The sequence below is a fragment of the Cygnus olor genome, chromosome 18, assembly GCF_009769625.2.
Source record: "Cygnus olor isolate bCygOlo1 chromosome 18, bCygOlo1.pri.v2, whole genome shotgun sequence".
In the NCBI taxonomy this organism is placed as follows: domain Eukaryota; kingdom Metazoa; phylum Chordata; class Aves; order Anseriformes; family Anatidae; genus Cygnus; species Cygnus olor.
In genome coordinates this window covers 9,260,859-9,288,755 of record NC_049186.1, presented here as the reverse complement: position 1 = coordinate 9,288,755, position 27,897 = coordinate 9,260,859, and the positions used below count along the sequence as shown (strand labels likewise).

The 27,897-nt window shown below is 40.3% G+C and overlaps 3 protein-coding genes and 1 non-coding gene across 36 annotated transcripts in view; 2 read left to right on the top strand and 2 right to left on the bottom strand.

Moving 5' to 3' along the window:
• BPTF (bromodomain PHD finger transcription factor) overlaps positions 1-7,442 on the top strand; it is a 56,971-nt gene extending 49,529 nt beyond the window's left edge. For 20 of the 31 annotated variants that reach the window (XM_040530236.1, XM_040530230.1, XM_040530257.1 and 17 more), the window contains 5 exons: positions 542-715; positions 1,580-1,772; positions 2,692-2,776; positions 4,290-4,476; positions 6,516-7,442. In XM_040530236.1, the coding sequence (XP_040386170.1) occupies positions 542-715; positions 1,580-1,772; positions 2,692-2,776; positions 4,290-4,476; positions 6,516-6,552 (676 nt within the window). In that variant the 3' untranslated portion in view covers positions 6,553-7,442. Of the gene's footprint in view, positions 1-541; positions 716-1,579; positions 1,773-2,691; positions 2,777-4,289; positions 4,477-5,766; positions 6,097-6,515 lie in introns of those variants that run through there. The other 11 variants (XM_040530243.1, XM_040530242.1, XM_040530247.1 and 8 more) reach the window with 3 other exon arrangements.
• Positions 7,443-7,575: 133 nt separating this feature from the next.
• Positions 7,576-16,543, bottom strand: C18H17orf58 (chromosome 18 C17orf58 homolog). Its single transcript, XM_040530269.1, has 5 exons — positions 16,223-16,543; positions 13,696-14,322; positions 13,493-13,573; positions 11,774-11,965; positions 7,576-11,298 (listed from the first exon to the last, which is right to left on the bottom strand). The coding sequence occupies exons 1-5, from the start codon at positions 16,284-16,286 to the stop codon at positions 11,111-11,113; spliced, it is 1,152 nt and encodes a 383-aa protein (XP_040386203.1). The 5' UTR covers positions 16,287-16,543; the 3' UTR covers positions 7,576-11,110.
• Positions 16,544-18,715: 2,172 nt separating this feature from the next.
• TRNAR-CCG lies at positions 18,716-18,788 on the bottom strand. The gene has a single exon. It is a non-coding gene; the product is annotated as a tRNA-Arg (tRNA).
• Positions 18,789-18,971: 183 nt separating this feature from the next.
• On the top strand, positions 18,972-26,979 carry KPNA2 (karyopherin subunit alpha 2). 3 transcript variants are annotated; one of them, XM_040530888.1, is made up of 11 exons: positions 18,972-19,486; positions 21,445-21,566; positions 21,664-21,801; positions 22,241-22,329; positions 23,157-23,425; positions 24,597-24,691; positions 24,787-25,050; positions 25,639-25,872; positions 25,955-26,137; positions 26,240-26,389; positions 26,492-26,979. In XM_040530888.1, the coding sequence occupies exons 2-11, from the start codon at positions 21,492-21,494 to the stop codon at positions 26,582-26,584; spliced, it is 1,590 nt and encodes a 529-aa protein (XP_040386822.1). In that variant the 5' UTR covers positions 18,972-19,486; positions 21,445-21,491; the 3' UTR covers positions 26,585-26,979. The 3 variants fall into 3 exon arrangements, with proteins under 3 accessions (XP_040386822.1, XP_040386821.1, XP_040386820.1); XM_040530887.1 differs by having other exon boundaries at positions 18,979-19,398; XM_040530886.1 differs by lacking the exon at positions 18,972-19,486 and adding an exon at positions 20,657-20,793.
• The last annotated feature ends 918 nt before the right edge of the window (positions 26,980-27,897 follow it).

The window sequence follows — 27,897 nt, the reverse complement described above, 5'->3', positions numbered from 1 at the left end:
TTATGACAACCATGTCCTGACACAATTTTCTTTCGTATCATGTTATACCAATATGTATCCTACACATGGCTGGTATGCATGTTCTTTGTAGTATACTTGTAACTCCTAGTTGGTGTTTGCGCTTTGCTTTTGTTTTTTAAATTAACTGAGACCTACATTTTCAAATGTTAAAGAAATGTTTAAGTGGCTTTTGAGCTACAGTTTTGAAAATGTAAATCTTTTTCTTTGGCCTTGTCTTTTTGTGCCTTTTACAGTTTTTCACACGCACATTGGAGACACGTTTTTAGCCCAGCTTTGTCAAAGTCTGGTTACATATTGCTGTGAATTTTAATGAACTGACAGTTTAAAATTGACCCAAGTGACCTTATTGACAGTATAGCTGCAGCATGAGATGTTAGCTTGTAAGGCTAGAATGCTAGGAAGCAGGGAAAATGAGACAAAGTAGGCCAGCAAGAAAGTGCAACAGAGAGAAATGCAGGGAAAAGTGCCATGCCATTTGAAATGACAATTACATTGTCATTTTCATTGTGAATACTTTTAGGTTCTATATTGGCTGTGATCTTTGTACTAACTGGTATCATGGAGAATGTGTTGGCATCACAGAAAAGGAGGCTAAGAAAATGGATGTGTACATCTGTAATGATTGTAAACGGGCACAAGAGGGCAGCAGTGAGGAATTGTACTGTATCTGCAGAACACCTTATGATGAGTCACAGTGAGTTCTGATAAGAACCTCTTATTTAATGTTTAGGTAGCAAACTGCTCTGACTTTGGTTACCTGTTCCTTACAAAGCAAAAAGAAGTTATTCTGCATATATTGTATTCATTCATAATAGAAATTCCTTTGCAGTAATTGTCTTCCTTTCCAAAATGTTTTTATGCGGTAAATATGTAGGAAAAGTGACGTTTTCAAGGTGGTCAAAATGTTTCTCTTAAAAACGCAATGTGCTTTACATTGGGATTGATTTATTTATTTTTCTTTTTTTTTTTAAAGGGAGAATTAGATTAAAAGACAAATGTAGTATACAGTGGATTTTTTTGTACTATAGTCTGATCTGGATAGAAAGCATAATTTTCGTGTGGGGATGTATGGTTGGTATCTCTTTTTGTAAGGTTTTGGGTCATAAATTCCCCCTTCAGTATTTAACTGCACAACTGATGCTTCCCTATGAAAAATGTTTGTACAGAGTGAAACAGGAGCCCTAGTTGTAGTCCAGTTTGCACAATATGTACCTTGAATTGTTTTGGAATACTGGTTGGGTGAGACTTCTGGCATTACACTGTTCCTTTCACCTCTAAAGCAGACGAGTGGTTTTTGAAACCTTGAATGCTTGAAAGTGCCTTATATAAAATTTAGTAACTAATTTTGAAATGGTCTGTAGCTTAGCCTGTTTGTAAATACAAAAGCAGTTTGAATAGCGTAATTAGAATTTGTCAATATAAAATATCACATATTATGCTGTTCTATTTCATCGTGCCAAGTATCTGCTTGTGTGCAAGGGATTGCAGGTTTATGTTTTTAAGTGTACCCTTTAAATTAAGTAAATCAAGTCACTAACTTTTTTTTTGGATCTTGCAGATTTTACATTGGCTGCGACCGATGTCAGAACTGGTATCATGGGCGCTGTGTTGGCATTTTACAAAGTGAGGCAGATCTCATTGATGAATATGTGTGTCCACAATGCCAGTCCACAGAAGATGCCATGACTGTGCTCAGTCCGCTAACCGATAAAGATTATGAAGGTTTAAGAAGAGTGTTACGTTCTTTACAGGTGAGAGTAAAAATTGCAGTGAAGTGGAATGCTTTACTGTGTAAGACATAGCTAGTGAATCTCAGAGTATGTTTTGATTTCTCTTCCTGTTGGATTTTTTTTTTTTAAAGGAAACAGCAAGGCCTTTATTTTTTGAGCAATGCTGTGTCAGCTGGAAACTTGACTTGGCATTACTGTGTTGAAGAATATTTGTAATTAGGATATCACTGCTTCAGAGTCAGTGAGCGATCTCTACAGTGGAAGGCTTTCAAAGGAAATAGGTTTATTTAGAATAAGAAAAGGCAGAATGGTAGCCTAGCTGCCACCAGCAGATACAGAAGGTGCAAACTTCTGTTCTCAAATTAGTTATCAGCATGTAAGTGATGGCATACTAATTGATGATAAGACCTGTATGAGTCTGTTACATTATATTTTGGCTTATCCACCACTACCAAATACGTCTTTTCAGCTATTACTATAAAGAATTTATATTACTACACAATTCTTTTATTAAAATGCTTTAAAATCTTGAGTAATATTTAGCATTGTCCTGTATTTTACAGATATGTATGAAAACAAACGAATTCTAGAGTACTTGAAAGTGTAAATCATGGCCTGTTTCTAGGTGTGAAGTGCTAAGCTCTGTCAGTAGATTCGTAACGTACTTCTGTAGGCAGCCTGTTCTGTACAGTATTCCGTCACCTCTGAATTTCACATTATTTCCTGTTGTGAAGACCAACCACTCAGTCTCCCACACTGAGCTTTAAAACATTAGCTAGTTCTTATCTGGAAGGCTGTATACCTTTTCATGTAATGCTGCATTTCTTCCTTAAATTCAATTCTAGACCCCGACAGATAAAAGTTTAATGAAAATGTTTAGCTACTAAATGGTACTAATTTAACTTAATCTTTTTGTAATTACATCTTGTTTTCCTGACAGGCTCACAAGATGGCATGGCCGTTCTTAGAACCGGTAGATCCCAATGATGCACCAGATTATTATGGTGTTATTAAAGAACCAATGGGTAAGTGTTTCTGAATAATATCGTGATGAGTGAGTAGACTTGGGATTCTGAATATCAAGTTCATTACCCACTGACAATTTCCATTTGGGGATCTTGAAGATATGTTTTGCAGGGTACAGTTTTTTTTCAGTCAGGTGAACTGAGAGTGTGATGTCTCAATGACATACTAAATTTTTTATTATTTGTAATTTAAAGCTATATGAACAAAAATTGGTTTAAATGTTGCATATGTGGAAGAAGTGGAAGAGATGTTGTAGCCTTAGGGTTTTTATTCTGGTCTCATCAAACCTCACCAGTTAGCTAGATGGACGCTTGAATGTGAAACCTCATAGGAAAATCTGCCTCGTGCAAGAAATGATGTTACTAGCTGTTCCTTTCCTTCCAGTTACAGAACCAGTAAGTTTTCATTTTTTTAGATGAGAGCTGGTGCATCATTTGAGTTTTCTCACCTACTCCTGACTAACCACAGAAATAGGAAAGTTAAATTTAGTACCCTGGCAGAGCTGTAGTAAATTGACTGAAAATAATATTTTGCTTAGTAACTGTCATTTTTCTGTTTCAGAGTTTTAGGCCGTGCTATTATGAAACTGCTAACCAACTTGAATTACATAATTGATGGGTTAAAGTTTTATAAGGAAAGCTGAAATTGTAATACAATTAAGCATATGATGGTTGAATGAAGTAAACAAAAGTGCTTTTAGCCCTTTCACATTTATCTGGCAGGAAAATACACTTCTAAGTATTACAAGTAAATATGCACACACAAAATACACTAGGTAATCCAGTCCACCTGTTTTCATGTTTTCTGACATAACTGACATTTGAAAGTAAGCATTTTAAGGGCATTTTCCAAAGGCAAGTTACGGTTTTTCCACCTACAAGTGCAACTATACATTTGGACAGCTATATTTATAATTCAGCTCTCATTCCTCTTCCTCTTTTTAATTTACATTTCCATTAAAATAGAATAATTACTGCCCACTTTGCTATTCCTGTCACATTAATGCGTCTAGTTGGTAAGAGTGAAAGTACTAGCATTTTGCATGATCCTGCACTTGAAATCTTTCATTTGTCCCATGTGGTAATGTGCATATTCCTGTGAAAACTGATAATTGATTCAAAGCAAGTCATGAATTCAAATAAAAAATGATCAGAACAATTAGATAGGTAGCTATTGCATGTACAAATGTCTCTCAGTGAGGGCTGTAAGGAAAATAAAGTATAAGGGTCAGACAATCTGGATTTTTTTCCTTAATTTCTTCAGAAATAATAAATAGCTTCCTGTAAAGAGCCCAGGTTCTCCAAGGTCACTTTGATATGTGGATTTTAATTTAGCTGCACATGACGTATTCACGCATAAGTGCTTATTCTGAAGGAGATTTACTGGTGTCACCATGTCAGAACTAGAACTCCTGGAAATACAACTAACCTATATAGGCTTTGTTTTCTGGTAACGTAAACTTCTCTTCAAGGTGAAAATGTCTCATTTTAATAATCTTTGGTTTCTTTAAAGACCTTGCCACCATGGAAGAAAGAATACTGAAACGTTACTACAAAAAGGTCACAGAGTTTGTGGCAGATATGACCAAAATTTTTGATAACTGTCGTTACTACAATCCAAGTGACTCCCCTTTTTACCAATGTGCAGAAGTTCTTGAGTCATTCTTTGTACAGAAACTAAAAGGATTTAAGGCAAGCAGGTAAGCTAAAGTGTTCCTAATCATAGATGTTCTCTTGTCCCCTGAAACTTCCTTAATACCTTTATAAGCTTACCTCTACATTCACACAGGGATTTGCCTCTCCATGCACTTGCCTGGACAACTACTCTTCTTTTGAAAGAAGAAAAAATTCTTCTATAATAGCCAACTGTTACTCTCAGTCAAAATTAAGGCTTAAATATCGTTTTGATGAGGTAACTTGAGATAATGTTTGCTCAAAATAAGCTGTTAGACACAAATTAAGTACAGTGTAGAAAAATTGAATGACACTAAGTCATTGCTGCAGAAAACTTAAAATGAGAACCATTTCTCAGCAGGGCATATACTGTGCTGTAATGAGTTTTGATTACGTTCTACTCTGCTCTAAGTCCTTTTCAGATGCTAAGAAGAGACAATCTTGTGAGGCTTTTAATCCAGTGAAATAATTTAAAATAGCTTTTGTTTTTTAATATCTCCTCTCATTTTACCATATGTACCATTATGTTACCATATTTGAAACAGAGGGAATAAATAGTCTTTAAAGTGAGATATGGAAAGCTAAATAGAATTCAGATTTGGCTATTTAAGATCAGACTTTCTTTTTGAATGCTTTTCTGTAGACTGATGTGTAGAATATTTTCCTAACATAGACATTCCTGAAAATGAATAGGCCACTTTGGCGGATTTTTCTATTGCTTGCCAATTCTGTCTAGTAGCATGTACATGGGAGCTGTACTGCGCTAGTCAAATTATAATGTGGTATTTAGTATAGCTGTTCCTAAAACTGGCTTAGTCAAAACACTAGCGGACTATACAGATTTCTCCTATATCACTTCTGTACTCCAGCATAAGCCAACTGTAACTGAGTTACAAATGTTAAATGCTTTTCAGCATTACTCAGAAATCTGTATGTGCATGGTAGTTAACTTTGCCCATCTGACTGTAACAGTCAAAACTGTAACAGACTGCCAGTCTAATATATTAATACAGGATTAACATGAAGATTTCTAATTAACTAAATTGAAAGATTCAATTTATACTCGTTGTGGAAGCTCTCTGATCTAGCGAGAGTAGGATTGATGAGAGAGGGTGAGACAAAATTGATTAGTCCAGCATTTTCCTCTCCCATTTAATATTATAGTAATGTTTTTACCAGGTAGTTCTCAACTATTGTTTCTTTCATCTTGCATTAGCTGATTATCCAGCATCCACTGCTTGCTCTTAATTTCATTGCTGCATCTTTTTTGTTACTGTTTTTCATTTATACCATCCATGTCCTTTCTTTTCTTGCAGATTGTGATATCTTTAGTCTGAACTTTTTAACTGGAATCAGAACTGGATGTTGGGGTCACTTTCTTTTATTGTACAATTCAATGACATTAAACTGCCCTAAAATCCAGATCATTTGTCTAACAAGTAAATGTTGTTTTTTATTTTTTGTTACCAGCAGTCCTGCTGGTAAACACAAATGTATCAAGAAAAAAAAATTGTCCCGTTGCTGGAATACTGTATTGATAGAAATGAAAAATTAATCTTGGAAAACATGTATTTTGTTGTTTTATTTTCAGTCACTAATAAAAATGTGAACGTCAAAGAGTTTTGCTGAACTCTGATTAGCAAAAATGTGATCTTAATATGTCTGGTTCAGTTTTTTCTATTAAGTTAATCCAAAGATTTCTTGAATAAATTTAAGCTAAATACACTTTATTATAAATACTCACACTTACTGTCTTTTTGCTTTCCTTTTGATAGACTACTGTTATGTAAATAAGAGTAAAACTAACTTCAGGCATTTTGGAATATTCCAGCGACAGACTGCATTTTACAAGTAGCAAGATATATGGTAATGGTATACAGTAGGTGAAAATGCACATAGAATTCAGAAATATTTTAAATGTTTTTTTCTGAAGGGTTAGAAAAAATATGGAAGCAACATGGTGGTAATTCCTTCCTAGTGATTTACCCTTGGCAACACCTTGCAGCAACTGTGTTCTTCCAAAATGAAGGGTGCTTAATTCTTCGCTTTCTTCTGTATTCTGCAGGTCCCATAACAACAAACTGCAGTCTACAGCTTCTTAGAGTTCAGCGTGTTAACCTAACACACAAGCAAGAATCTGGTTGTCTGAAAATTTTTAATTAAGAAGCCAGATGTTTTTAGTCAGGTTATCCTGACAAGACTTGATGTAAACTGCGTTTTTATTGGTCACAACAGTCAAATTATATTCTTGGCTTATTTTGTCCAAAGGACAAAGAAATAAAAATCAGCAGCACCACTTTCTTGTCAAGATCAAATTGTTGTACTATTGTGGCAGAAGCAGGAAAACCTTTTGTTTTGTTGAAGGAGAGAGAGAAAGAGAGCAAGAAAAAAAAAGATACAGTAAATGGGGTCAAGTTTAACTCCATGGAAATGCCACGTCTGTTCTTCAGTGAAGAAGCTGGTTTAAAGTCCACACAGAAAACTTTGACTGTATTTATTTATTGTTGCAAAAAAGACGCTTTTTTATTGCTGCCCTCATTTGTCAGCTAATTATTTTTTCTTATAAAATCCAGCCCCGGTTACATGTAATCCATTCTGTATCTTAACATGATTCCTGTAGGTAAAAGTACAAGAAGACCTCTAGATGTCTTTTCTTTCTATGAAAGGAGCTGCTATGTACACATGTGCACACACACAGAACTGGGAATCAACAATGAGTTTATCATTCATGGTAGATCAAAAAAAAAAATAACAAAAAAAAAAAAAAGCTTGCATAAAGGTTGGGCTAAGTGGTCATGGACTACAGACTCTGTTGCCTTGAATATAACAGTACAATTTGTCATTTACTCTGCACCAGACTGAAATGAGTAAAATCTATTTGAAGGTATCTTGTTTGTAAACATTTGTCAGATTCTAATTTTTTTCTTTTGTATTAAAATTCAAAATATGGATGTATATGAAACAAAATAAATGGAGATAATTGTTCTCCCCACACATGTAGGTGTCTTTGAGTGTGCGCTAATATGTTTGTAACACTTTGGGGATCTGTTAACAAGTATAGGTATTTCAAGTAATTGGGGGGGAAGTGGCCAGGGAGATCTGACTTTATTTTGCTCCAAAGGTAGCATTTATAACTTTTCATTCTTAAGCAGCTGTTATCCCTTTATAAAATTTCTACAGCAGTGCCAAAATTACTGTAATACTGATAACATGGTAGGAAGTATTTTGTGAAATGTCGCTGCCCACTGCTGAATTGATATTTTGCCAAGAACCCTAAGAATGTAAAGTATCAAGTGTAATTATACCCTTGAAAGGCAAAAGGCATTCTGGATGGCTTCATTGTTTCCTGTATGAGGAGTGCTAGTAGGGGGTATAAGTTGAAGTCAAAAGAGGATAGGATTTGCAGATGTTTTTCTTTCTATGACTTTCGTATTGCAAAAATGACTCTCGTATTACCTGTCTACAGTTATCAGCCATGATTTATATGCAGCTCTTCAACCATTTGACTAGCTTTTGCACTAATTCACAGTTTACTTCTGTTCTACAGTGATCTGGGATTTACCTGATCTATGGATAAGCTCCTTTTGGGTTTAACCTCACACCTTGCTATGCAAGAACCTTTTCTGTTACTTTTCTTAAAGATGTTGCTACTGACCACACTTTCTTATACTTACAGGCTCAGGTGTACAGGTACTTCTGGGATAACTTTATCTAACAAAACACTTGTTTTTTTGTACATACAAATGTTGTCAATTAACCTATATGTGAAAATTAAAAATAATAGTTCAATGTGAAAACATTATCCATTATGCTTCTTAAAGTTAAAAAAGAATAGTTGCGTTAGGTTATGCGGTCCTTGACGTTTAAAAAAAAAAAAATGCTGCATATTGTATGCATTGTTTTTAATGCAGAAAGGAAAAAAAATGTCAACTTCTAACAGCATTTTAACATATCCTGCATCTCTTCAAAACTTCACAATATTTCTGTACTATTTATTCATATATAAACATATATATGACATTTAAAACTTTCCTACCTGTAGGCAATAGACTGCTATGTTTTTAAGAAATTGTGGCAAATTGAAGAGTACTTTTTTGTACCTAATAGGACACATCATCCTAGACAAATAAAGTAATGTGTTTGACATTGATTTGGTGGTGTTTCTAATGAAACATTTGATGATGCAATGGTATATAGGTCTTGGCTTTTCCAGATTATAATTGCTAGTCAATCAGTTTGTTTAGGGAAATAATCCATACATATGACTTAATTTTGCTGAGAGCTATAGTGTTTTCAATTGTCATTGAGTATGTTGAGGCATTTTTCTTGATTAGTAGTGAACTTTTATAGTTAAATGGTGTTTCTGGAAAATAACAATTCTATAAAAGTAATTAATACCCACCTTCCTAAAAGCATGGTAAGTTCTTAAGACCTGTGATCTCTGTTCAGTCGTCATCTTTTTCATGTTTTTATAAATATCATATTTTAAAATAATAATGTATTCTAACAATTTTGATACGGTGAGCTATCCTAGCTTGATTTTTTTTTTTCCTCAAAACATTGCCTATGATCTAGATTTACTTTGAAACTAGTTGTAGAGCACTGCTTTTATCTGATAGTGGCAGAGATATTGTGTCAGTTGCTGGCATTTTACTTGGGATTTGGATGTCATTAGCACAATATACTGTTACGTGTCTCTGAGACAATCAAAATGAGATATGGTCATAGGTGTTGTTTTTGTACCCACGCTGCCTATTTTAGATTACAGTAATGTCTTGGGGGTGAGGACGGGTGCTTAATTGCTATTCTGGGCAAATGGGTGACTCTGGGACTTGCTCATTAGTCCCTGAACTGCAGTTGAACATAGAAATAAAGAAACTTAAGATGCACATGTAACCCTTTTTCCTTCCTTCCCCTGCCCTATCCAGTCCACTCCAGTGCTTTCATTTGTTGCCAGGAATGGTCATTTTGCCAAATCAAAAGCCCCCTCAAAGTCCCTCAGGAAAATTCCATCTATATATGCTACGTTCCATGTTAGTTCTTCATTCCTATAACAGAAGTGAGACAATATATTTTTTTAGATGGACACAAGCTATTAGTAAATTTCTGTGTAAGTCTTTTGGGTCCTAAAACGTATGATGCTTGCAGTGGGTATTTTGTCTCCTATTCCAGACCAAGAAGTACTTTGTACGGTGTGACTTATCCCCCATCCTCTGCTCCATAGCCTTCAGTGACACTAAACAAAGCTGCAGATTTTTACGACGTAAAATTGTGTTAGAATTACCTTTGCTTCAAAACAGAAAATGTTTATAGGATGTTCCTGTTCCAGATCATATCATATATATCACTGTATACGTATTTAATTGAGATGGCAAGTTCCCCACATACACGTTACATATATACATATTCCCCTTTTTATATACATATAAACAGTTTTAAGTTTTCATTGCTATTAAGATTCTACTGGCTCAAAAGCTAGGTCTTACTTATAGGGATATTTCTGCAAGTATTCAGAGCTACTGCTTTTAGAAGAACATTTTGTCTTAATAGCAGTACTAATTGGCAGTTACTTTTCTGCACCACTGCATGAACTAGACACATTTGAACCCTATCTTAAAATCACTAGGCAATGCTTCAAACAAGGAGCTGCCTTCTTTTAATATTCATTACATAATCTTTTTGGATCTTTTGGAACCCAGGAAACAGTGAATCCAGACCCCCTGTGAACACTTAGAAGACCCAGAATTTGTGAATACTGGCTCTTGGAGTAGTAAACATTAAGATCACCTTTGCAGAGTTTTCATATAATTAAGTTCTTGTATTTCCACCACATTAAGGGTACTAAAAGGTTGTATTTTTGATTCACAATAACTTTACTGATGTGCAAGTACAAACTGGGTAAGTCTCATGGGAAGATGACATCCAGTTCACAGTTCTAGGATTGAACTTCTAAAGAACTGACAGTGTAACCATGCATACAAAATGTGCATGCAATTGCATGCTTATTTTGCATTCCTTGGCACGAACTTGTGACATTGTTTGTAAGCTTAATTGGGCACTGGTGTGCAATTATTTGATTTGCTTTCAGATAGTGTATTCATATACTTAAATAATTAATAGCTAGTTCATAAGCTTTATATGAAAACCTAACACTGAAGAATAATGGTAGTTGAGGAAACAAAAACGATATGCGAGATACTTGGTTTTGTTGGTATCTTTTGAATCAGATAAAGCAGAGTTGTGTGAAAATACCATTGACAGCCTCTGTAGGTAATGCTATGGTATTATCTAATACTTGTTCAAGGTGAAGGGTTTGAAAGTGCAGTTACTTGTGTACCTTGAACAAGCCTTCAGAATTTTACTTTACAATTACTACAAATTATTAGGTGTACATTATAGCAGAGGAGGCGATAGCCCGTGGCTCTGGAAACAGCTAGAGCAAATTCATGAGCAGTTATTGTAAACTGACTTTTGTGCTGTATTTCACAATATGTAGGTACCTACTCAAAACATTCAGCTAGTGTTTGCCAAAGCACAAAAGCAAGCGTCCTATTCACAACCAATTTCAGGCATAAGTAGAATTACCTCCTACTGTTGCTCAGTCATCACGCTTATTCTTGTAGATGAATTCTACTGCTGCCTGTAGAGGTTAGTGTAGCCTTATCTACATTTAGCGTGAGCCCCTTGCACTTTGCGATTCCTCTTCCTGTTGAATCTCTTCACATAGCTGCTGCTGCTTCCAAGCAGTCCATCCCCAGGCCTCAGGCGCCCTCGCAGGAACTGCAGTAGGTTTGCAGGGATCTGTCGTCTCTTGTGGTAGATCTGACCCATCACAATGTATCTACTGCCTACAAAATAAAGATTCCTGTGTTATGAAGAAAGCATTGTTTTATTTTACACCCACTCTAAGGACAATCCATTTATGAATGGATGTGAAGTTAAACCCTACAGAAATATATCCTGGGACTTGGGGGTTGTGTTTGCATGTAAATGATGATTTATTGTGTTGCATTGCAAGTAGAATCAAATGCTAACTAGTATTTGATAAACTGGCATTTAGAAGGAAAACTAAACTATTTACAAAGACTTGAGCTTTCGCTCCTGTTTTTTTTTCCTTCTTCTAAAGGACTACCTGACTTCTACACATACTTGGGTTTCTTACAAAATTAGAAAAGCTGAGGAGGGGAAAGAACCCTCCCGTTTAAGAGTAAACATTTTTTTTCACAATATTCTAACCTGGATTAAGCTTACTAAACTAGGGCAGGCTAAAATTACACTGCATGCAGGAAAAATAGCGGAATGGATTTAGCTGGGATTGTTTACCAAGTTTAAAGTCTGGACACGGTTTACTGCAGTTTAAAGAATCCACAACTAGAATGTGAATTCGGAAGAAGAAGCCATCAGGAGTAAAATACAGACGATTCATCTTGTATAATCCATCGCTGTTTACCAAAAACGTAATCAAGTGGACTCCACTCCCCAGTCTTTCCATGTTATAAACAATTCCATTCACTGCTGTTTTAAGGAGGGGAGGAAGAAAAAAAAGCATCAGATTATATATCTCAGTGGCAACTCAAAGTAAACGTGAAGGCTTTCATTTAAAATACCCTGAAGTATCAGCAGAAATTATTTGGCCCAGTAGTGGGCAGACTTGAAAGCAACAGTTCAAATCATCACATTTAATGAGTTACTAACCTTTCTATCCTTTACAGCTCTGAGATGCTTCTGAGTGAAATTTATAAAATGCTTCAAAAGGAAATGATGTTTCTAGTACTGTTCTCTACCCTGCTATTTAAAAAGTGGACATACTTACCTGACAAAATAAAATGTTCAAATGTAAAACATCATAGTGAGGTCCAAAGCTAATCTGCTAATAAAACACTTCAGATGTGAAAGAAAAGGCCCTCATCTTATCATGCAGCATAGGCAGCAAGTAGGCCATGCTGTACTATCAGATAATCACTTCATGCTGTTCACCCATTTTCTGTTTTTGACAAGTGGAATTGGAAAACAACGCATGTATTAAGTTAGGCAAATAGGACTTTTATTTTTATAATTGGTATTCCACCTGTCTCACTGAGAACTCTGATTCAGCCATTTATCTTTAGTCTGCAGTTGTAAAGTAGAGAAGGGAGAAGCGCTCTCTGTGTCACTGTAATGGAACTTTGGCTGAGCTGTTGCTCAGACTACTTTTTTCGTACCTGACTTTTTCAATTTAAGAGCAGAATGAGACCAGTATTTGTTAAACACTGAAATGTACAAAGGTCGTGTCACTGTAAGACCTACATTTGACAGGAACGCATGAGAGTTGTAAAAAAATAAAGAATATATCATTTGTAGAAGCGCTTCCTGACTTCTCCATTTAGAGAAAACAGATGTCTCATAACGTGTTTATATTCTGCAAATGGAAACATCTGTTACCAGTAGGCATGTATTTTGTTTATCTCTTAAAATACTGTGAGAAAAAGTTGGTATCTATTTCACAACTTCTGAAGTGTAAGGAAGAATTTCAGTCTGAAAGTGCTTGCTCATAAACATTCAGTACAAAATTCCCAGGTTATTTTCTACCACCTTTAGCTACATCAACTTGGACTAAAGACACTGAGGAACTTCAGGAAGAATCTTCCATACAGACAGACTGCTGTTTGGGTTGCCATTTTATTTTCATTTTCATCTTTATTCCCAGAAATCAGAAACTCACTCTAAATAGTAAGAGGTAAGTAACAGCTACACCGTTTAACCTTAGAGTATCTAAAGCTGGTGGTCTTTAGTTCTGTTGATCAACAGGAAGAACGCTGTGTTCTTCCCTGGCGTGGTAAGGGTGGAAACAGGAAAAAGAGCCCACGGTAGGGAAAGAGTAATGTAAGACTTAGAATTGTTTGTCATAGTACAATTAGAAATAGCTGTAATGGGTCCCTTTAATGTACTTAGTACTTAATATACTTAGTGAAATAGTATCTTAAAAGCAGAAGTCAAGTGTCAGTAATACTTGAACAAAGATGGCCTCAGCGTTGTCTGTGTGGTTCATGGGGGATAGCTTACCGAATTCACTCGTGCAGTAGGCCTCCACTTCATCTCTCTCTTTCCTGCACTCAGTCAGACATGCCTTCTCTTTATCAGCATCTGGAACAGGCACATAGGCTGAGGGATAGCAATATGCCCTCTGGGGATGTGTTACTCAAATTATGCCACCCAACCTTTGGAAAGCTCGCAATACTCTTTGCCAGAGTAATTTGCTCTCTTACCTTTTTTCAACACGCTGAAATGGTACGGCAGACTGGATGACTGGCGGTTAGTCACCCAGGAGGGTTTGACGATCTTTTTCCAGAGATCAGCACTTTTATAGGGATTTATCTTTCCTGGTCGGTTGAAATGATCCAGCATGTTAGGATCATCTGACTCTACTGTTCCAGAGCGTAGGAAAGGATGAGCCTCTGCTAAGGCTGTGATCTTCTGATAGGAAGATGCTGTGTGGTGGAAGTGAGCCGACACACTGTTAGCAGCCTCAGCCAGCCGTCTGTCCACAGGCATTCTGTTTGCGTGGCTGAAGTCAAAGGAGGCAGGAGACGGCCCCTCAGTTGCACTCTCCAGAGGCAGGGCCCCTCCATACTGCAAGAGGTGTTTCCTCAGCCCCGTGCTGTTTTCTAGAGAAGGCTTGGTTTGTTTCTTTTTGTCCGATGAGCGGGAGATGACTTCGGGAGGTTTTGGGTGCTGCAGGTTGGTGGGAGACAAAAGCCAGTGTTCGGTGTGATTCTCTCTAGCACTGGTGGTGCCCCAGGCTGGCAGTTTGACTTGGCCAGGTGCAGAGTCTGCTGAAGTATATGCATCTTTGCTGCGAGTCTCACTGGGTTTCTCGGCATAGGGCAGGGATCCTACATACAAGAAACATAAAAGAGCAAATCAGAATTTTATTTATTTTTTTCATTTCACGTATGTCTGAATGGGAAGTACCTGGCAGATTTGAGGCTCTGCTCCATAACTGAGGACTTCAACAATATGACAATATAACAGATGAACAGTCCAATAGATGAAATAAAATAGAGCTCTTCATTCCTCTGTACTCAAACATGGAAGGTCCAGTACAGAGAATGCAGCTGTGTGAGCAAAACACAGGAGATTTGCATTTTTACTTTATTATTGTTGTAAATTAAAAACACGACTTATAAACAAACCCTTTTCTCAAAAGCCTGAATCTCCAGGGAGCATCTGTGGAAACAAGGTTCACATTGCCATTTGGGATGCTTATTTAGAAGACCATGACAACAGAACTATTTGGTTTTCCCATCCCTGGGATGCCGTATTGACAATGTCATCTGGACTTTTCAGCGGCTTTCAGCTTTGAACGCTACTGAAAAGATCTTTATCCGCAGTTTTGGATCTCTGACTTCTGCGCTACAGAGTTGTATGGGAGTCCACGAAGACGCTGTCTGGTAGCTAGGCTATTGCTGCTGAGTAACAATTATTTCAAGCCTTTTCTTAAGTTGAGAGAACAAGGGTTGAAAAAGACAGGAAGCGTCTGGGACTCTAGTGAAAAATGGGAAGGCTTAATGGCACTGTTTGTGCAAGCCAGAGAGTTACCTAGGCCTAAGTTTATGCCTTCACCTTGATCACTTGGACCTCACAAAGCAAAATAACTTCCCATTTTGTCTGGGAAGAGAGAAATTGTCTCTTGCAGTTCATTCTCCCTTCGCTTTAGCCCTCCCTTGTATGCCTTCAGCTAGCCAGCACAGTTTTAAAACAGTTCACCCACACACAGCCGCTGTCTGGGTGTTCTCTGTCTGTGGTTAGCATTGTGTAGGAGGCCGATCCTGACTCCTTATGTGAAAAGAGATATTTGACACACACAGATGAACAACATCCTGGTTTATCTTCCATAACTGCGTCTCATCTGCTGACCTTGCCATTTCTCCCCCTCTGCTCTCACCAGCTGCTGTCATGGGAAAGATTCCCTGATATTAGGGCTGGCCGCATGTAAAGTCAAAAGAATGCCCATGAAGAAAGGGGTGGAAGAAGTCCAAGTTAACGAAAGCAATAGGCAAGGGTATTTTGGAGATGTTTCAATATGAAGCTGTGAACTCTGAACAGGTGTTTTGGACTTGGTTTTATACATACACTTTTCTACCAGCTTATCATTTCTTCTCAGTCACGGATTGTAACAAGAAACCATTCATTTTTCTCTACTCAGTTTGTTCGGGACCTTGAGGCTCGTTCCCCTACACCAGCATATTCCTGTCTAGCTCTTGCAATCTAAGAAACACAACTGCACCATAATTAGGTCCTGGACTTCTCCTTCCTTACGGAACAGAGGTATATCTTCTGTAACTAAAGAAAATCTGGTTTGGACAGCTTGCTGCATGCACACAAGACAGGGTAGAGCAAGATGAAATAAATTAGAAATACGTAGTTAACAGGTGCTGGGAAGGAAACTAAAAGGGAACGGCCACATGCAAATACAGATGCAGAAGCAAGTCAAACTTCAGTTGCTCAGTGATGGCTAGCAGGATCCATGGCGCAAGCTAGCTGCCTGCTTTTGGCAGGTGCTCTTAGTTCTTTCAAATGCTGACAAATCAAATATTGCAATTTACATTCCCAACCCACAAACATGTTGAAATGTTTCCTTCTTGAGCCCTTACGTGATTACTGCTACAGCTTGCTGAAAAGATTACAGTTTAAGAGGACTGCTTGGGCAAGAATTTGTAGTAATGTGCTTCACCTCCCCTAATAGCAAAGGCAAACACACCCCAGTCCCGCTTTGAACGCTAACAAACTTACCGGCCGCCGAGCTGGAAGATGATCTAATGACAAAGCAGAGGAGCCAGAACACTTTGGTTGTCATTTTGAAGTAAAGTTTTTCCAGACTCAAAATGAACTGGAGTCTTTTATGCCCTTCCCCCGATTCATGCTAATGAGGGGCAGCCTTAGGGGAAACAGGAACCACTCAGTGGACAACGCACTGGAGCAAGACCAAGCTGCTGCCTCCCTGCTGGCCTCCCACCACCCCTGCCTCACGGGGTGCATGGACACCCCCTTCCCACTTACACACAAGCCTATGCTGCCTGCAGCCACCTGTGTTTCTGTGATACTGTATGGATACACGTTTTTAGCAACAGATTTTTATTTGGAGGGAGAGTCTTGCTCCCTATGGAGTTTTTCAGAGAAAATCACACAGAATAAATACAGTTTTACTAGACATGGGAAGCTACATTAAAGCATGATGTACCACCTTTATCACCTCTGCAATACTATATATATCACCTCTGCAATTCAGCATCTGCAAAGAACATGCATCACAATGACAAGTAGTTAGGTATCTCTAGTCAGCTCCAATTATGTAGCTGATACCATTCTCTTTTAGTTTAAGAACCCCTTTCAATGCTTCTTGTCCAAGTGAAAAATGCAGGTTATTGTCCAGTCCAAGGGAAAGTCCCACTGACCCCAGACACTGCTTTATTTTTTAAATCTGTATTTGCTAATAAATGCAGAACTCTGTAAATTTGTACACACTAAGCCAACCCTGATTTGGATTATTGAATTAAGTAGGCTTATTCCTATGTTTGCAGCTGAAACAGCTGATCTTGTTACTAGACAAGATTTCCATTGTAGCAGTTTACCTTACTAGCTGCTACTGGATGTTGTGAAAGTTTGTGGACTTAGTCACGCCGTTAGAAGTGCAACAAACAACTTGGAAACCCTACAAAAACACTATATCCCAGTTCTGGAAACCTCCTCCCCTGATAAAACCTATCCAGTAGTAATGCCGGTATCGTATAGTGCAGTTATTGCCTAGTTTAAAAAGTTTGTTTTGTACTATCTTAACTAAGCATGTTAATAAAATTCGTAGAAGTACAGGGCTTTGTCAAGCAGCTATATATGAAGATGCAGAAAATAAACCAAAACAGTATGCGAAACTAATCAAATTTTAACACACATTATTCAGTGTGTTATGTTTCTACTGCAGCATTTATAAATCCTCTTTTCTTCTGTTATTTAAATTCTGAAAGTATCCCAAAATATTTGTTATGGAAATAGGAATTTAAGGAACAACCAGCATTGTACCTGACAGCAGAGGTGCACTTTAGGAGGGGGCAGAGGTGACATCTATGTCCTTCATGCACCTTGTTCCCTGCCCTACCTGCGTGTGGACCTGCAGCAGGCGAGAGAAGCCACGAGCACGACGTGTCTGCTCCCCTACCTCACAGTTAGGATGGCTGCACGTGAGTGTCCCGCAGGCCCTCTGCGCTCTGCGGGGTTTCCTGTTTAAATTAGCTGGTAGTGTAATTCACCCTGTACAAATGTATGACTACATCTGTATTAATGAGTTTCTCCAGAACCTTCAGCTGGGCAGTATCTTGCTTAAAAGGGCAGGAGTGTTTTGAGTATTTCTGCTGTTCGAGAAGCTAACACATATGATATCGGCAGTGGAAGGGAAGAAAGCTTTCAAAGCAGGACTCCGTGTTCTTGGACAAATTTGGGACTTCAGCATAATTAATAGCCACAGCCTCGTCAAAGAGACTGCGGGCTGGCTTTTGTGGCAGTGGCAGCAGTCGCACCACAGGCTGTTTCCACAGCAGCAGCACACGGGTTTGGGTTTTTACCTCTCCAGACAACCGTCCCACCCACCTCCACCTGCCTCCCACCGCACGCCTTCACTACACAGGGCTAAATTACGATTTAAATGGCATCAGAGTCCAGCACACAAAGGATCCGACATATCCGAGCTTTCAGAAACGGGGATTTGAGCAGATAAATCGGCAGCAAGAGAGAGCCGCCTCACCGGACCGAGACGGGCCCGGAGCCCCTCAGCGCCGGGACCACCCGGCCGGGACCTCCAGGAGCCGCTCGCCAGCCCAAGGCTTCGCCACCAACCCGGGGCTATCCCGCCCCAAGCGCCTCACGGCCGCCCCTCCGTGCCGGGGAGGCCCCGGGCTGGGGCCGCTTCTCTCCCGCCGCAGGCCCCGCGTGTACCTGCGGGGATGGAAATGAAAGGAACGGCTCCGCGCTTCGGGACGGGACATCGGGCAGGGCGGGCGGGTTCCCCCGTGACAGGGCCCTGCTGCTGAGGGGCCTAGCCATCGCCGCACCGAGCTTCTGGCTCCTTTCGGAGCCCTCCCTCCCGCCGGTTCCAGCAGACGGCGGTGCCGTTAAAAGTGTTTTCAGCTCCGGTGGTCTGATAATAATGGGCTTCACGCCGCGTCCGCAGCTGCCAGGGAGGGCCGAGAGAGCCCCGCACGGAACGTACCGCGGGGCTACAAAACAACTGCGGTACGACCCAGATGGGACTCGAACCCACAATCCCCAGCTCCGGAGGCTGATGCCTTATCCATTAGGCCACTGGGTCACCCAGCAAAAGCTCCGAGCGGCGTGCTGTAAGAGCCCCGCCCGGCTGCCGCTGGCTCCGCCCCCAGCTGCCAGAAGGCCCCGCCTTCACGTTCCTCCCACCGCCCCCCAGGGCCCCGCCCTCCACGGCTCGGGGCTCCCCGCCGGCCCCGAGGCCCCGCCCACCGCGCGCATCGGCCCCTCCCCCCGGGGCAGGGCTCGGGGCCCGTCGCGAGCGGCGGCCGTTGGCTCCCTCAGCGCGGCGCGAGGGCGCGGCCGTCGCCCCCTCACGAGCGGGGCTGCCTGAGGGGAACGACGCGGGCATCGCCGTCCGTTCCCCGGTCCTCGCCTCACAACTTTTCCCCTCACGGGATTAGCTCAGCCCCAGCTAAGCCCGTCCTCGTGCCCTGTTACTGTTCTGGAGTGCCATGTTAGCTCACCTCAGCAGCCCGCCCTTCTGTTTGCTGCTCTCCTGTATTTCTAGGAGGCCTTCCAGCTGCGATACCCTGCTGCCGTCCCGAGGCATGCTTGCCCCATGTAGGTCCCCAGCACGCAGCCTCAGCTGTTTTCCCCAGCCCTCTCCCTGACCTGTAACACCCAGTCCTGCAGTCTCCGTGGCTCCTTTGGCCAAGGTATGTGGCTCTGGACTGCTCGCGCTCCAACAAGTTATGACCCGGCAGACTTTCTTCACAGCACTTCTTCGATCCTTTGGCATACCAGGTGTTTTAGTTCAATTTCAACTTTTAAGTTGCTATTTTTTTCCATCTGCAAAACTCTAGTCCTGTTCAGTATCTTTGTTTGTGACTGATGTGCTTTTTCTTCTTTTAACTTCATTACTCTTGCTTAAATGTTTTGTGATGTTTTTATTTTACGAAGATCTTAATGGTAAGGCTAAAACAAGCCATGTAAAATGTCTCTAGTAAATCCTCCTCTGGATACATTCTTGTTAACTGCTGTGTGCAAGGATTACTTTCTTATTATTTGTATGATTTAATTTTGGTCTGTCCTAATTGCTATTGAATTGTTTTAAATTGCAGTCTCCCTCTCCATTTTCTTTAAATTCCTGTACATGTTTCTAGCGTGGGATCACACAGGAGATCTCAGGAAAAGCTCTCAGTGATCTGATAGTGGCACAGAATCATAGAATCAGAGAATATCTCGAGTTGGAAGGGATCATCGAGTCCAACTCCTGGAACCGCACAGATCTACCCAAAAAATTAGTCTGTGTGTGAGGAAATGTGTGACTGATGCAAAGTGCCTGAAAGGAAGGTGTGGGGAGCTGGGGGTCGGTCTCTTCTCTCAGATAACTAGCGATAGGACTAGAGGGAATGGCCTCAAGTTGCGCCAGGGGAGGTTCAGGTTGGAAATGAGGAGACATTTCTTCTCAGAAAGAGCAGTCAGGAATTGGGACGGGTTGCCCAGGGAGGTGGTGGTGTCACCGTCCCTGGGGGTGTTTGAGGAAAGGTTGGATGTGGTGCTGAGGGACATGGGTTAGTGGGTGATGTTGGTGGTAGGGGGACGGTTGGACCAGATGATCTTGGAGGGCTTTTCCAACCTGAATGATTCCATGCTCCGAGCGGGGGGCCTGAGCGTGAGTAACCCTCTGCTCCCAGCCCACCCAGGGCGCAATACATCCCAATCTCGTTCCCTGAAGTTGGTCCCTAGGAAACTACAAATCCCAGCATGCCATGCGCCATCTTCGCCGGCCTGTCGAGGCCTGGCAGCTGTTAGTCCTACGGGCACCGTCCCGGCGGGTAGCGCGGTGGATGCCGGGAGCTGTAGTACCAAGGCGAGGACGGCTCTTTGAGTACGTGACGTCTGGGCCGCTCTTCCGGGAGCACGGCGGAGATTCGCCCCGTCTCATCGCGAGACGAGCAGTATTTCAAACTAGCCAATCAGGGTGTTGCTATGGCTCGAACTGGCCAATGGCAGAGCGGGGCAGCGGGAAATTTAAATCCCGCCCGGCGCGGCCCGGCGCAGTGGCAGCGTGTTGCGGGCGGCAGGAGGCAGCGGGGCCTGCGGCCGAGGTGCGGTGCGGTGCGGTGCGGTGCGGTGCGGTGCGGTGCAGGGTAGGGTAGGGTAGGGTAGGGTAGGGTGGGGGGGGCAGCAGCAGCAGCAGCAGCAGCAGCAGCAGCAGCCTGCGGCCCTGAGGAGCCGGCTGTGGTAGCGTGCGGCAGGGGCGCGGAGCGTGCACGGCGTGTTCTGACCCGTCACAAGGGACGGGGCTCCGCGGCGGTGAGGCCGGCAGGCAGTTCTCTGCCTCTGGAGCTTTCTGGGGTTCCGTGTCGCTGCCTTCTCCCTGTTAAAGGGGTGGGGGTGGGCTGAATGTCCGTGCAGTATAGCTGTGGGGCGCAGTGGGAGTAGCACTTTAAAACATGCAGGCGCTGTCTATGGGAAAGAATACGCGTATTGCTCCTTAAAAACAATGATTCTGATGTTTCTGTCTGAAGGGGTTTTAGAAGGATGTGTTTACTGGTTTGTTGTTAATGTTTGAAGTTGCTGTAACAATTAAGCCTTTAAAGAGGCAGTTTATGTTATTGGTATCTTTAAACAAGTCGGAGGACACTAATGTATCTAATGTGAACTACTGTCTCTTGCTCTTGGGCATTGATCCCAGTATTTTAACTTGCATTCTTGTAGAGTAAACTTGTGGTGTTTACCTTTTACTCTGTTTTTAGGCTTGTATTTTTTTTTTGTGCTTCTTGAAATCTAACTAATAACCAAGATGTCTACTAATGAGAATGCCAATGCAGCAGCAGCTCGCTTGAACAGGTTCAAAAACAAAGGAAAAGATACTACAGTGAGTATTCTTATGTAATAAGTATTTTAGTTAGCCATTGTATCTTTAAGCGAGAGTTGTAAAAACCAAGAACTAACGGTGAACGTATGTTCTCCAGGAAATGAGGCGGCGGCGTATTGAAGTCAATGTAGAGCTGAGGAAAGCTAAGAAAGATGACCAGATGCTTAAAAGAAGAAATGTTAGCACTTTACCAGATGATGCCACTTCTCCCCTTCAGGAAAACAGGAACAACCAGGTAAGTAGGTCCCCAGAACAGATGCGCATAAAGGTTTTGCATTGTACAATCAAGGTAGCCACACCAGTTTGAATCCTTTCTCATGTGGGACATAGTGCATACATAGCTGTGCTATCAGCTTTAATGGACTACATTGTAGGTCCTTTTCCAAGTAGCATGCAAGTGTTCTCTGTGCTGCTAAGCTGCCTTTTAAGAGGGTTTGGGCAGTTGTGTTTAAACCTACTGTCTCTGTGTAGCAGTATGAAACGATGTTTTCATCTGTTCAGATAACTGTAGATAAAGCTGTGGCTGAGTTTTTGGAATATCGCATAGGGGTATAACTTCTATTAAAGCAAATGGTTGTAAATTATGGCCTCTTCATAGTACTGTGTAAAGGCCTCTGTGGTTGTGAAACTGCATGATCTCCTAGCAAAGCACTCAAGGGACTTTTCTTCCACAGGTTACAGCACATTGGTCTGTTGAAGAAATTGTCAAAGGAGTTAATAGCAATAACATGGAGCTTCAGCTACAGGCTACTCAAGCTGCCAGGTAAGGAGTTCAGAGGTACCTGATTCAGCTGTGTAAGCCTAGGCAAGGTCAAAGGCTTGGCTTGTGAGTAAATGTCTTATGGCAGCAAATATGGCTCTTATCAGACAATAGTTCAATAAACAGCTGAGTTGGCTTTATATGGAATGTTTAGTTGTGTTTAATTTAGTCAGAATTTTATGGAAGCCATGTGGCTTTCGAATGTTTAGTGTGCTTGAACGCTTCCCTAAATAGTAGTTCTAGTGATTTGGTAGTAGCAAAATAAACAATAGACAGTCTCAGAGTTCTAGGAGTAGTAGCAGTAAACCTCTTATATCAGAATAAGGTATCTTTAAACTATGTTAACATTTAACCACAATATTTGAATGCAACAATCTACCTTAGAATAGTGTGCTCAATAGTAGGACCAGAATTCAAAATATGCTTAACTTCCTTTCACCTTTCAGATATAAAATTTAAATTGCTAAAATTTTGCAAGCTTTTACTCTGACTGCCAGAAGCAGCACTCCAGCACTACTCTTCTGTCTGCTGAGAAGTATCTAGCAACTCATTTGTGTTATAATTCTTGCAGGGTCTACTTCACTTCTGGAGTCAGAAAAGAACCACTCATAAAGTGAAGACATGCCAAAACAATGTTACAGGTTTAGCAATCTAGTGTTCATGATGTCTAGGTTGGCTGAATTTTCTCTTGTATTGTTCATTTGCCCACTCTGAAGACTGTAATCCATTTTTTCTTCTTTTAAACGTGAATTTCTTTAGAATGACTTAATGGAATCTGTTGTTTAGATCTCTGCAGGCAAAAATAATGCTTCCTGTTTGTTCCTCCTTAGGAAACTCCTTTCAAGAGAGAAGCAGCCTCCCATAGACAACATAATTCGGGCTGGTTTGATTCCCAAGTTTGTCTCCTTCTTGGGTAGAGCAGACTGTAGTCCTATTCAGTTTGAATCTGCATGGGCACTTACCAACATTGCTTCGGGCACATCAGAACAAACAAAGGCAGTAGTAGATGGTGGGGCTATTCCAGCCTTTATATCACTACTGGCCTCTCCTCATACTCACATCAGTGAGCAAGCTGTGTGGGCATTAGGAAATATTGCAGGTATGTCAATGTAATATGCAACTTTCAAACCTAATCCCTTAGTAGTAATGTCCTCCTATTACAAATGATGTGTCATGTGTAGCATGCTGAGCTTTTTGGAACTCTAACGCTTTGTGAGTACAGATGTGCTCTGCCATGTAGAACATGCTATGGACAAGTCTTTACCTTCAGTCTTTACCTTCAGACTTGGTTTAATCTCGTGTATAACCTGCCAACCTGTGTGTTCTATTAAATGTATTGCTTCTGTATTTCAATTCCTTTTTCAAATAGCTATATAAGCATGTTACAGCATAGGATTGTCCCTTATTTCGCATTTCACTAGAGGTTTTTGACTCAGCGAGCTATGCTCTCTCTCCACGAGAAGGGGGGAGGAGGGGAAGGAAGCAGAAGGTTCATGGCACGTTGGCCATTACACCTACAACTACTTGCTTTGAAACATGGATACGAGTGTTTTAGTAGCTAAGTATACTGAAGGTTCTTGTGCACCTGTCAGGATTGCTTGATCTGCCAGTTGTAGATTCTGTTCTTCAAAACAATATTAGAACTACATTATTTTCATTGGTATTCTTATTAGCTGTAATATTATGGTTTGCAACAGCTGTGACTTGCAGGGAATAGTGAATTTTCATGCAGAGAAAGTCAGCTCAATAAAATGCTTCTTGGACTAGAGTTTCTTATAGCTTGTATTTAGAGGGTGGTTCCTCTTTTTTTTTTTTAAACTTGGTTTTAAGGTATCCTTTGGGGGAGACCAATAGAATAATTCAATTAAATTCTGAAAATCCTTCAGTATTATAATATAGAACCCCATCAGCCAATAATTGATAGATTTGGGGTTCCTTGTTATAGGAAAAGCTGTATTTTTGTGGTAGGACTTAGATATATTTTCACAGATATGTGCAAGTCCCTGCTTAGTTATAAGCTAATGTTTTCTGTAGAGCTTTTCTTAAACTCTTTCCTTCAGAAATCAAATATAGAACCTCACTGGTTTGATTAGAGAAACACATCCTTGGCATAGGACTTACCCATGGTAGTAATCCTTTTCAACTTTTGTTACTACTTTCTGTCTAGCTATTAGGCAGAGGTAGCATTCACAATATAACAAGAATTGATTTTGTGTGCACACATACCTCTGTTCTATCCCTTAACTGGTTATTTTTCTTTCTTTACTTAGGGGATGGTTCTATGTATAGGGATTTGGTTATTAAATTTGGTGCAATTGAACCACTGCTGACTCTACTGGCTGTTCCTGATCTCTCTTCTCTGGCTGTAAGTTCATAGTATGACCGAAGTTACAGTTGCTAATAAGTAAAAGGGCTAAAGTAGCTTAAACAGTTATTGATGGTTTATTTCAACTCTTGCAGTCTGGATATTTACGCAATGTTACCTGGACCCTCTCAAACTTGTGTCGTAATAAGAATCCTGCACCACCCATAGAAGCTATTGAGCAGATTCTTCCAACTCTTGTTCGACTCTTGCACCATGATGATCATGAAGTTTTAGCAGACACGTGCTGGGCGATCTCCTATCTAACAGATGGCTCCAATGACAGGATAGAAGTTGTTGTGAAAACTGGATTGGTGCCACAACTTGTAAAACTCCTGGGATGTAGTGAACTGCCAATAGTGGTAAGCTATCAGGCATGCAAACTGCCATTGCTTGACTAAACGCGTGGGGGAAAACTAGTTAAAATAGTGTCCATGTAAGTGAAAGGTTTTTATGAGACAGTAATCTGCTTGTTCCAGGTTTTGTGTAGATGAGCCTTGAGCTTCTGTCTTGACTGAAGACTGTCCTAAATGAGGCATAGAGTACTGTCAATAGCTATCAAGCTTCTCTAAAACAATATATCTAGCACCCAGCCCAACACAATCATCTACCTACTTTAAAGCTTGGGTTTAACTCTATACTGTAGTTGGAAGTTCAAGTTCCAAGAATAGCATTTAGAAGTGACCTCGGCACAGTAACTACAGTGAAACAAAATTATTGTACTTTGACAGAGCTTAGAAAATAGCTTCCTTTTAGCAGTTGTTTGAACATTGGTTTTGAAGGGGTGTGGTCTAAGGATGCTTAATGTCTGCGTATGTAGTAGTTATGATAGTATATCTTGCTGTTGACTGGAAGGCTAGAGCAGAGGGACATCAATTATGGGTGTATTTGTTGAAGCACAGCTTAGATAACTCAGTTTTTCTTAAGTACTATTTTCACATCTATTTCAGACTCCTTCTTTAAGAGCCATAGGAAATATTGTTACTGGTACTGATGAGCAGACCCAGATTGTTATTGATTCAGGAGCACTATCTGTCTTTCCAAGTCTCCTTTCTCATCATAAAAACAACATTCAGAAAGAAGCAGCATGGACAATGTCAAACATCACTGCAGGACGTCAGGACCAGATTCAGCGAGTTGTAGATCATGGTCTTGTGCCTTATCTCATTGGTATTCTGAGGAAGGTAAACAAAACACATCTTCTGTTAGCGCTTTCACCATTACTGTTACTGTCTGTGTTCAAATATCCTGCTTTTACCTTCGTAGGGGGATTTCAAATCTCAAAAAGAAGCTGTGTGGGCTGTGACTAACTATACAAGCGGTGGAACAATTGACCAGGTCGTCTATCTCGTTCAGGCTGGTGTTGTTGAACCTCTCCTGAATCTTCTCTCTGCTAAAGACAGCAAGACTGTACTAGTAATTCTGGATGCTATTTCTAATATTTTCCTGGTATGTAGATGTGGTTTATTTGATCATTGTCCGGGTTGCTGCAATGGTTCTCCAGTAGCTAGAGCCATACATCTTTCCTGAGGTTATGCTTATCCCTTGCAGGCTGCTGAGAAGATTAATGAGACTGAAAAACTTTGCCTCATGATTGAGGAGTGTGGAGGTCTAGACAAAATTGAGGCTCTTCAGTCACATGAAAATGAACAAGTATACAAAGCCTCATCTACCCTCATTGAGAAATACTTCTCAGCAGAAGTAAGTGGCTGCAGGACAACTCTTCACTTTGATTTTGTATTTTGGCACCACCCTACTAGATTGAAATGCTACTGCTTTCATTTTTTTTTCTTTTTCTTTTAGGAGGAGGAAGACCAAAATGTTGTACCAGAATCTACTGCTGCTAGTTACACTTTCCAAATTCAGGGCAATACTCCAAATACTTTCAACTTCTAGACACTGCATACACTAACGATGTACAAGTTATTTGGCATATGTCTGCCAGTTCTGTCTTAATAGCCCCTCTTTGTTTTTTGTGACCTGTAGCACTTTGTCCAACTGAACCATACTTGAACAGTTCAAAACTGTACATATGTGAATTTTTAACTGTTAACTGTAAACCTCATTCTTTGAGATGCTTGTAAATACACATTCTGTTCTTATTTCTGTCTTTTACTGTCCCTGTCTCGCATAAGAATGCAGGTAGGCAATATAAGTTTCTCTCAAAGCATGAGCCGTTGCTCTGTGTGACTTTGCTCTGTGTAACCTCCTTATAAACTACTACACTCAAAACACTGAGTAGGCTTTTAAAGAGAATTTGTCTAAAGTTCAATAAAGTGGTATCAATACATTAAATTGAGCTGTGTCAATTGTTCTCTTGAAAGTAAATTGATATGGTAAATATCATTAATCATTATATAATGCTAAGAATGCTGTGAGACTTGATTCTAAATGTTTTTAAACAGCTTGGTTATTTCAAGCTCTGAATTCTGTGTACAGTAGCCTTCTATTACTGATTACAAATGAATTGCTGCTTCTCTCCAGATATTTTACAGAACTCTGATTAGTTCTACCTTGTTTATAACTGAGTTAAAGCTACCTCCTATATTTTGAAGAAATATCTTAAGGTTGTTATCCTTTCTTAAAAGGACAGTCTTTTCTATATCTAGACTACCCTTACTCTCATACTGTTACCAAACACTTCTTTAGCAATGACTTATTTAGAGTGGTAGATACCAGTCTCACTTCCATTACTATTATACATGTTCAAAAGTGGTACACTCCCTACCTGGAGACTGATGTTGTACATAAGCTTGCTTCTACAAGTTTCTTCCACCTCTGTTCTCATAAATATGGTGTTCTACCCAAAGAAGAAAGTGGGTAGTTATTGAACTAGACACTTCTTACAGTACAGAAATAAGGGAGCCAAGCCTGCAGTACACAAGTCTTTCACATTTTTAAATTGTTTTAACTTACTATATGGGTAATTCTTGTAGGTGTTGATAAAGCCACTTACATCTTATATACTCTTTGATGATAATGTACAGGAAATTGGCTACTTCTTGTAACATTTGTATATATTTTTATGGTTAGCACTATTTCCTGTAGAGCAATCATTTCTGTGACAATATTGGATCAGAACTCTGTAAGCCATGCTACTTCCTCAATGCAGCTCAGAAGGTGGCCATATATACACACTGCTGTCACTGGTATGTCAACAGGGCCTAGCAATTCTCTCATCACAGAAGATATCTTGCAAAAATCACAGT

Coding starts and splice junctions, on each gene's coding strand:
- C18H17orf58 (XM_040530269.1), bottom strand. CDS start 16,286: ATGACAACCAAAGTGTTCTGGCTCCTCTGCTTTGTCATTAGATCATCT. Junction 14,323..16,222: donor ATCTTCCAGCTCGGCGGCCG/GTAAGTTTGTTA, acceptor TCTTGTATGTAG/GATCCCTGCCCTATGCCGAG. Junction 13,574..13,695: donor TTTCAGCGTGTTGAAAAAAG/GTAAGAGAGCAA, acceptor TGCCTGTTCCAG/ATGCTGATAAAGAGAAGGCA.
- KPNA2 (XM_040530888.1), top strand. CDS start 21,492: ATGTCTACTAATGAGAATGCCAATGCAGCAGCAGCTCGCTTGAACAGG. Junction 26,138..26,239: donor CTATTTCTAATATTTTCCTG/GTATGTAGATGT, acceptor TATCCCTTGCAG/GCTGCTGAGAAGATTAATGA. Junction 26,390..26,491: donor AGAAATACTTCTCAGCAGAA/GTAAGTGGCTGC, acceptor TTTTTCTTTTAG/GAGGAGGAAGACCAAAATGT.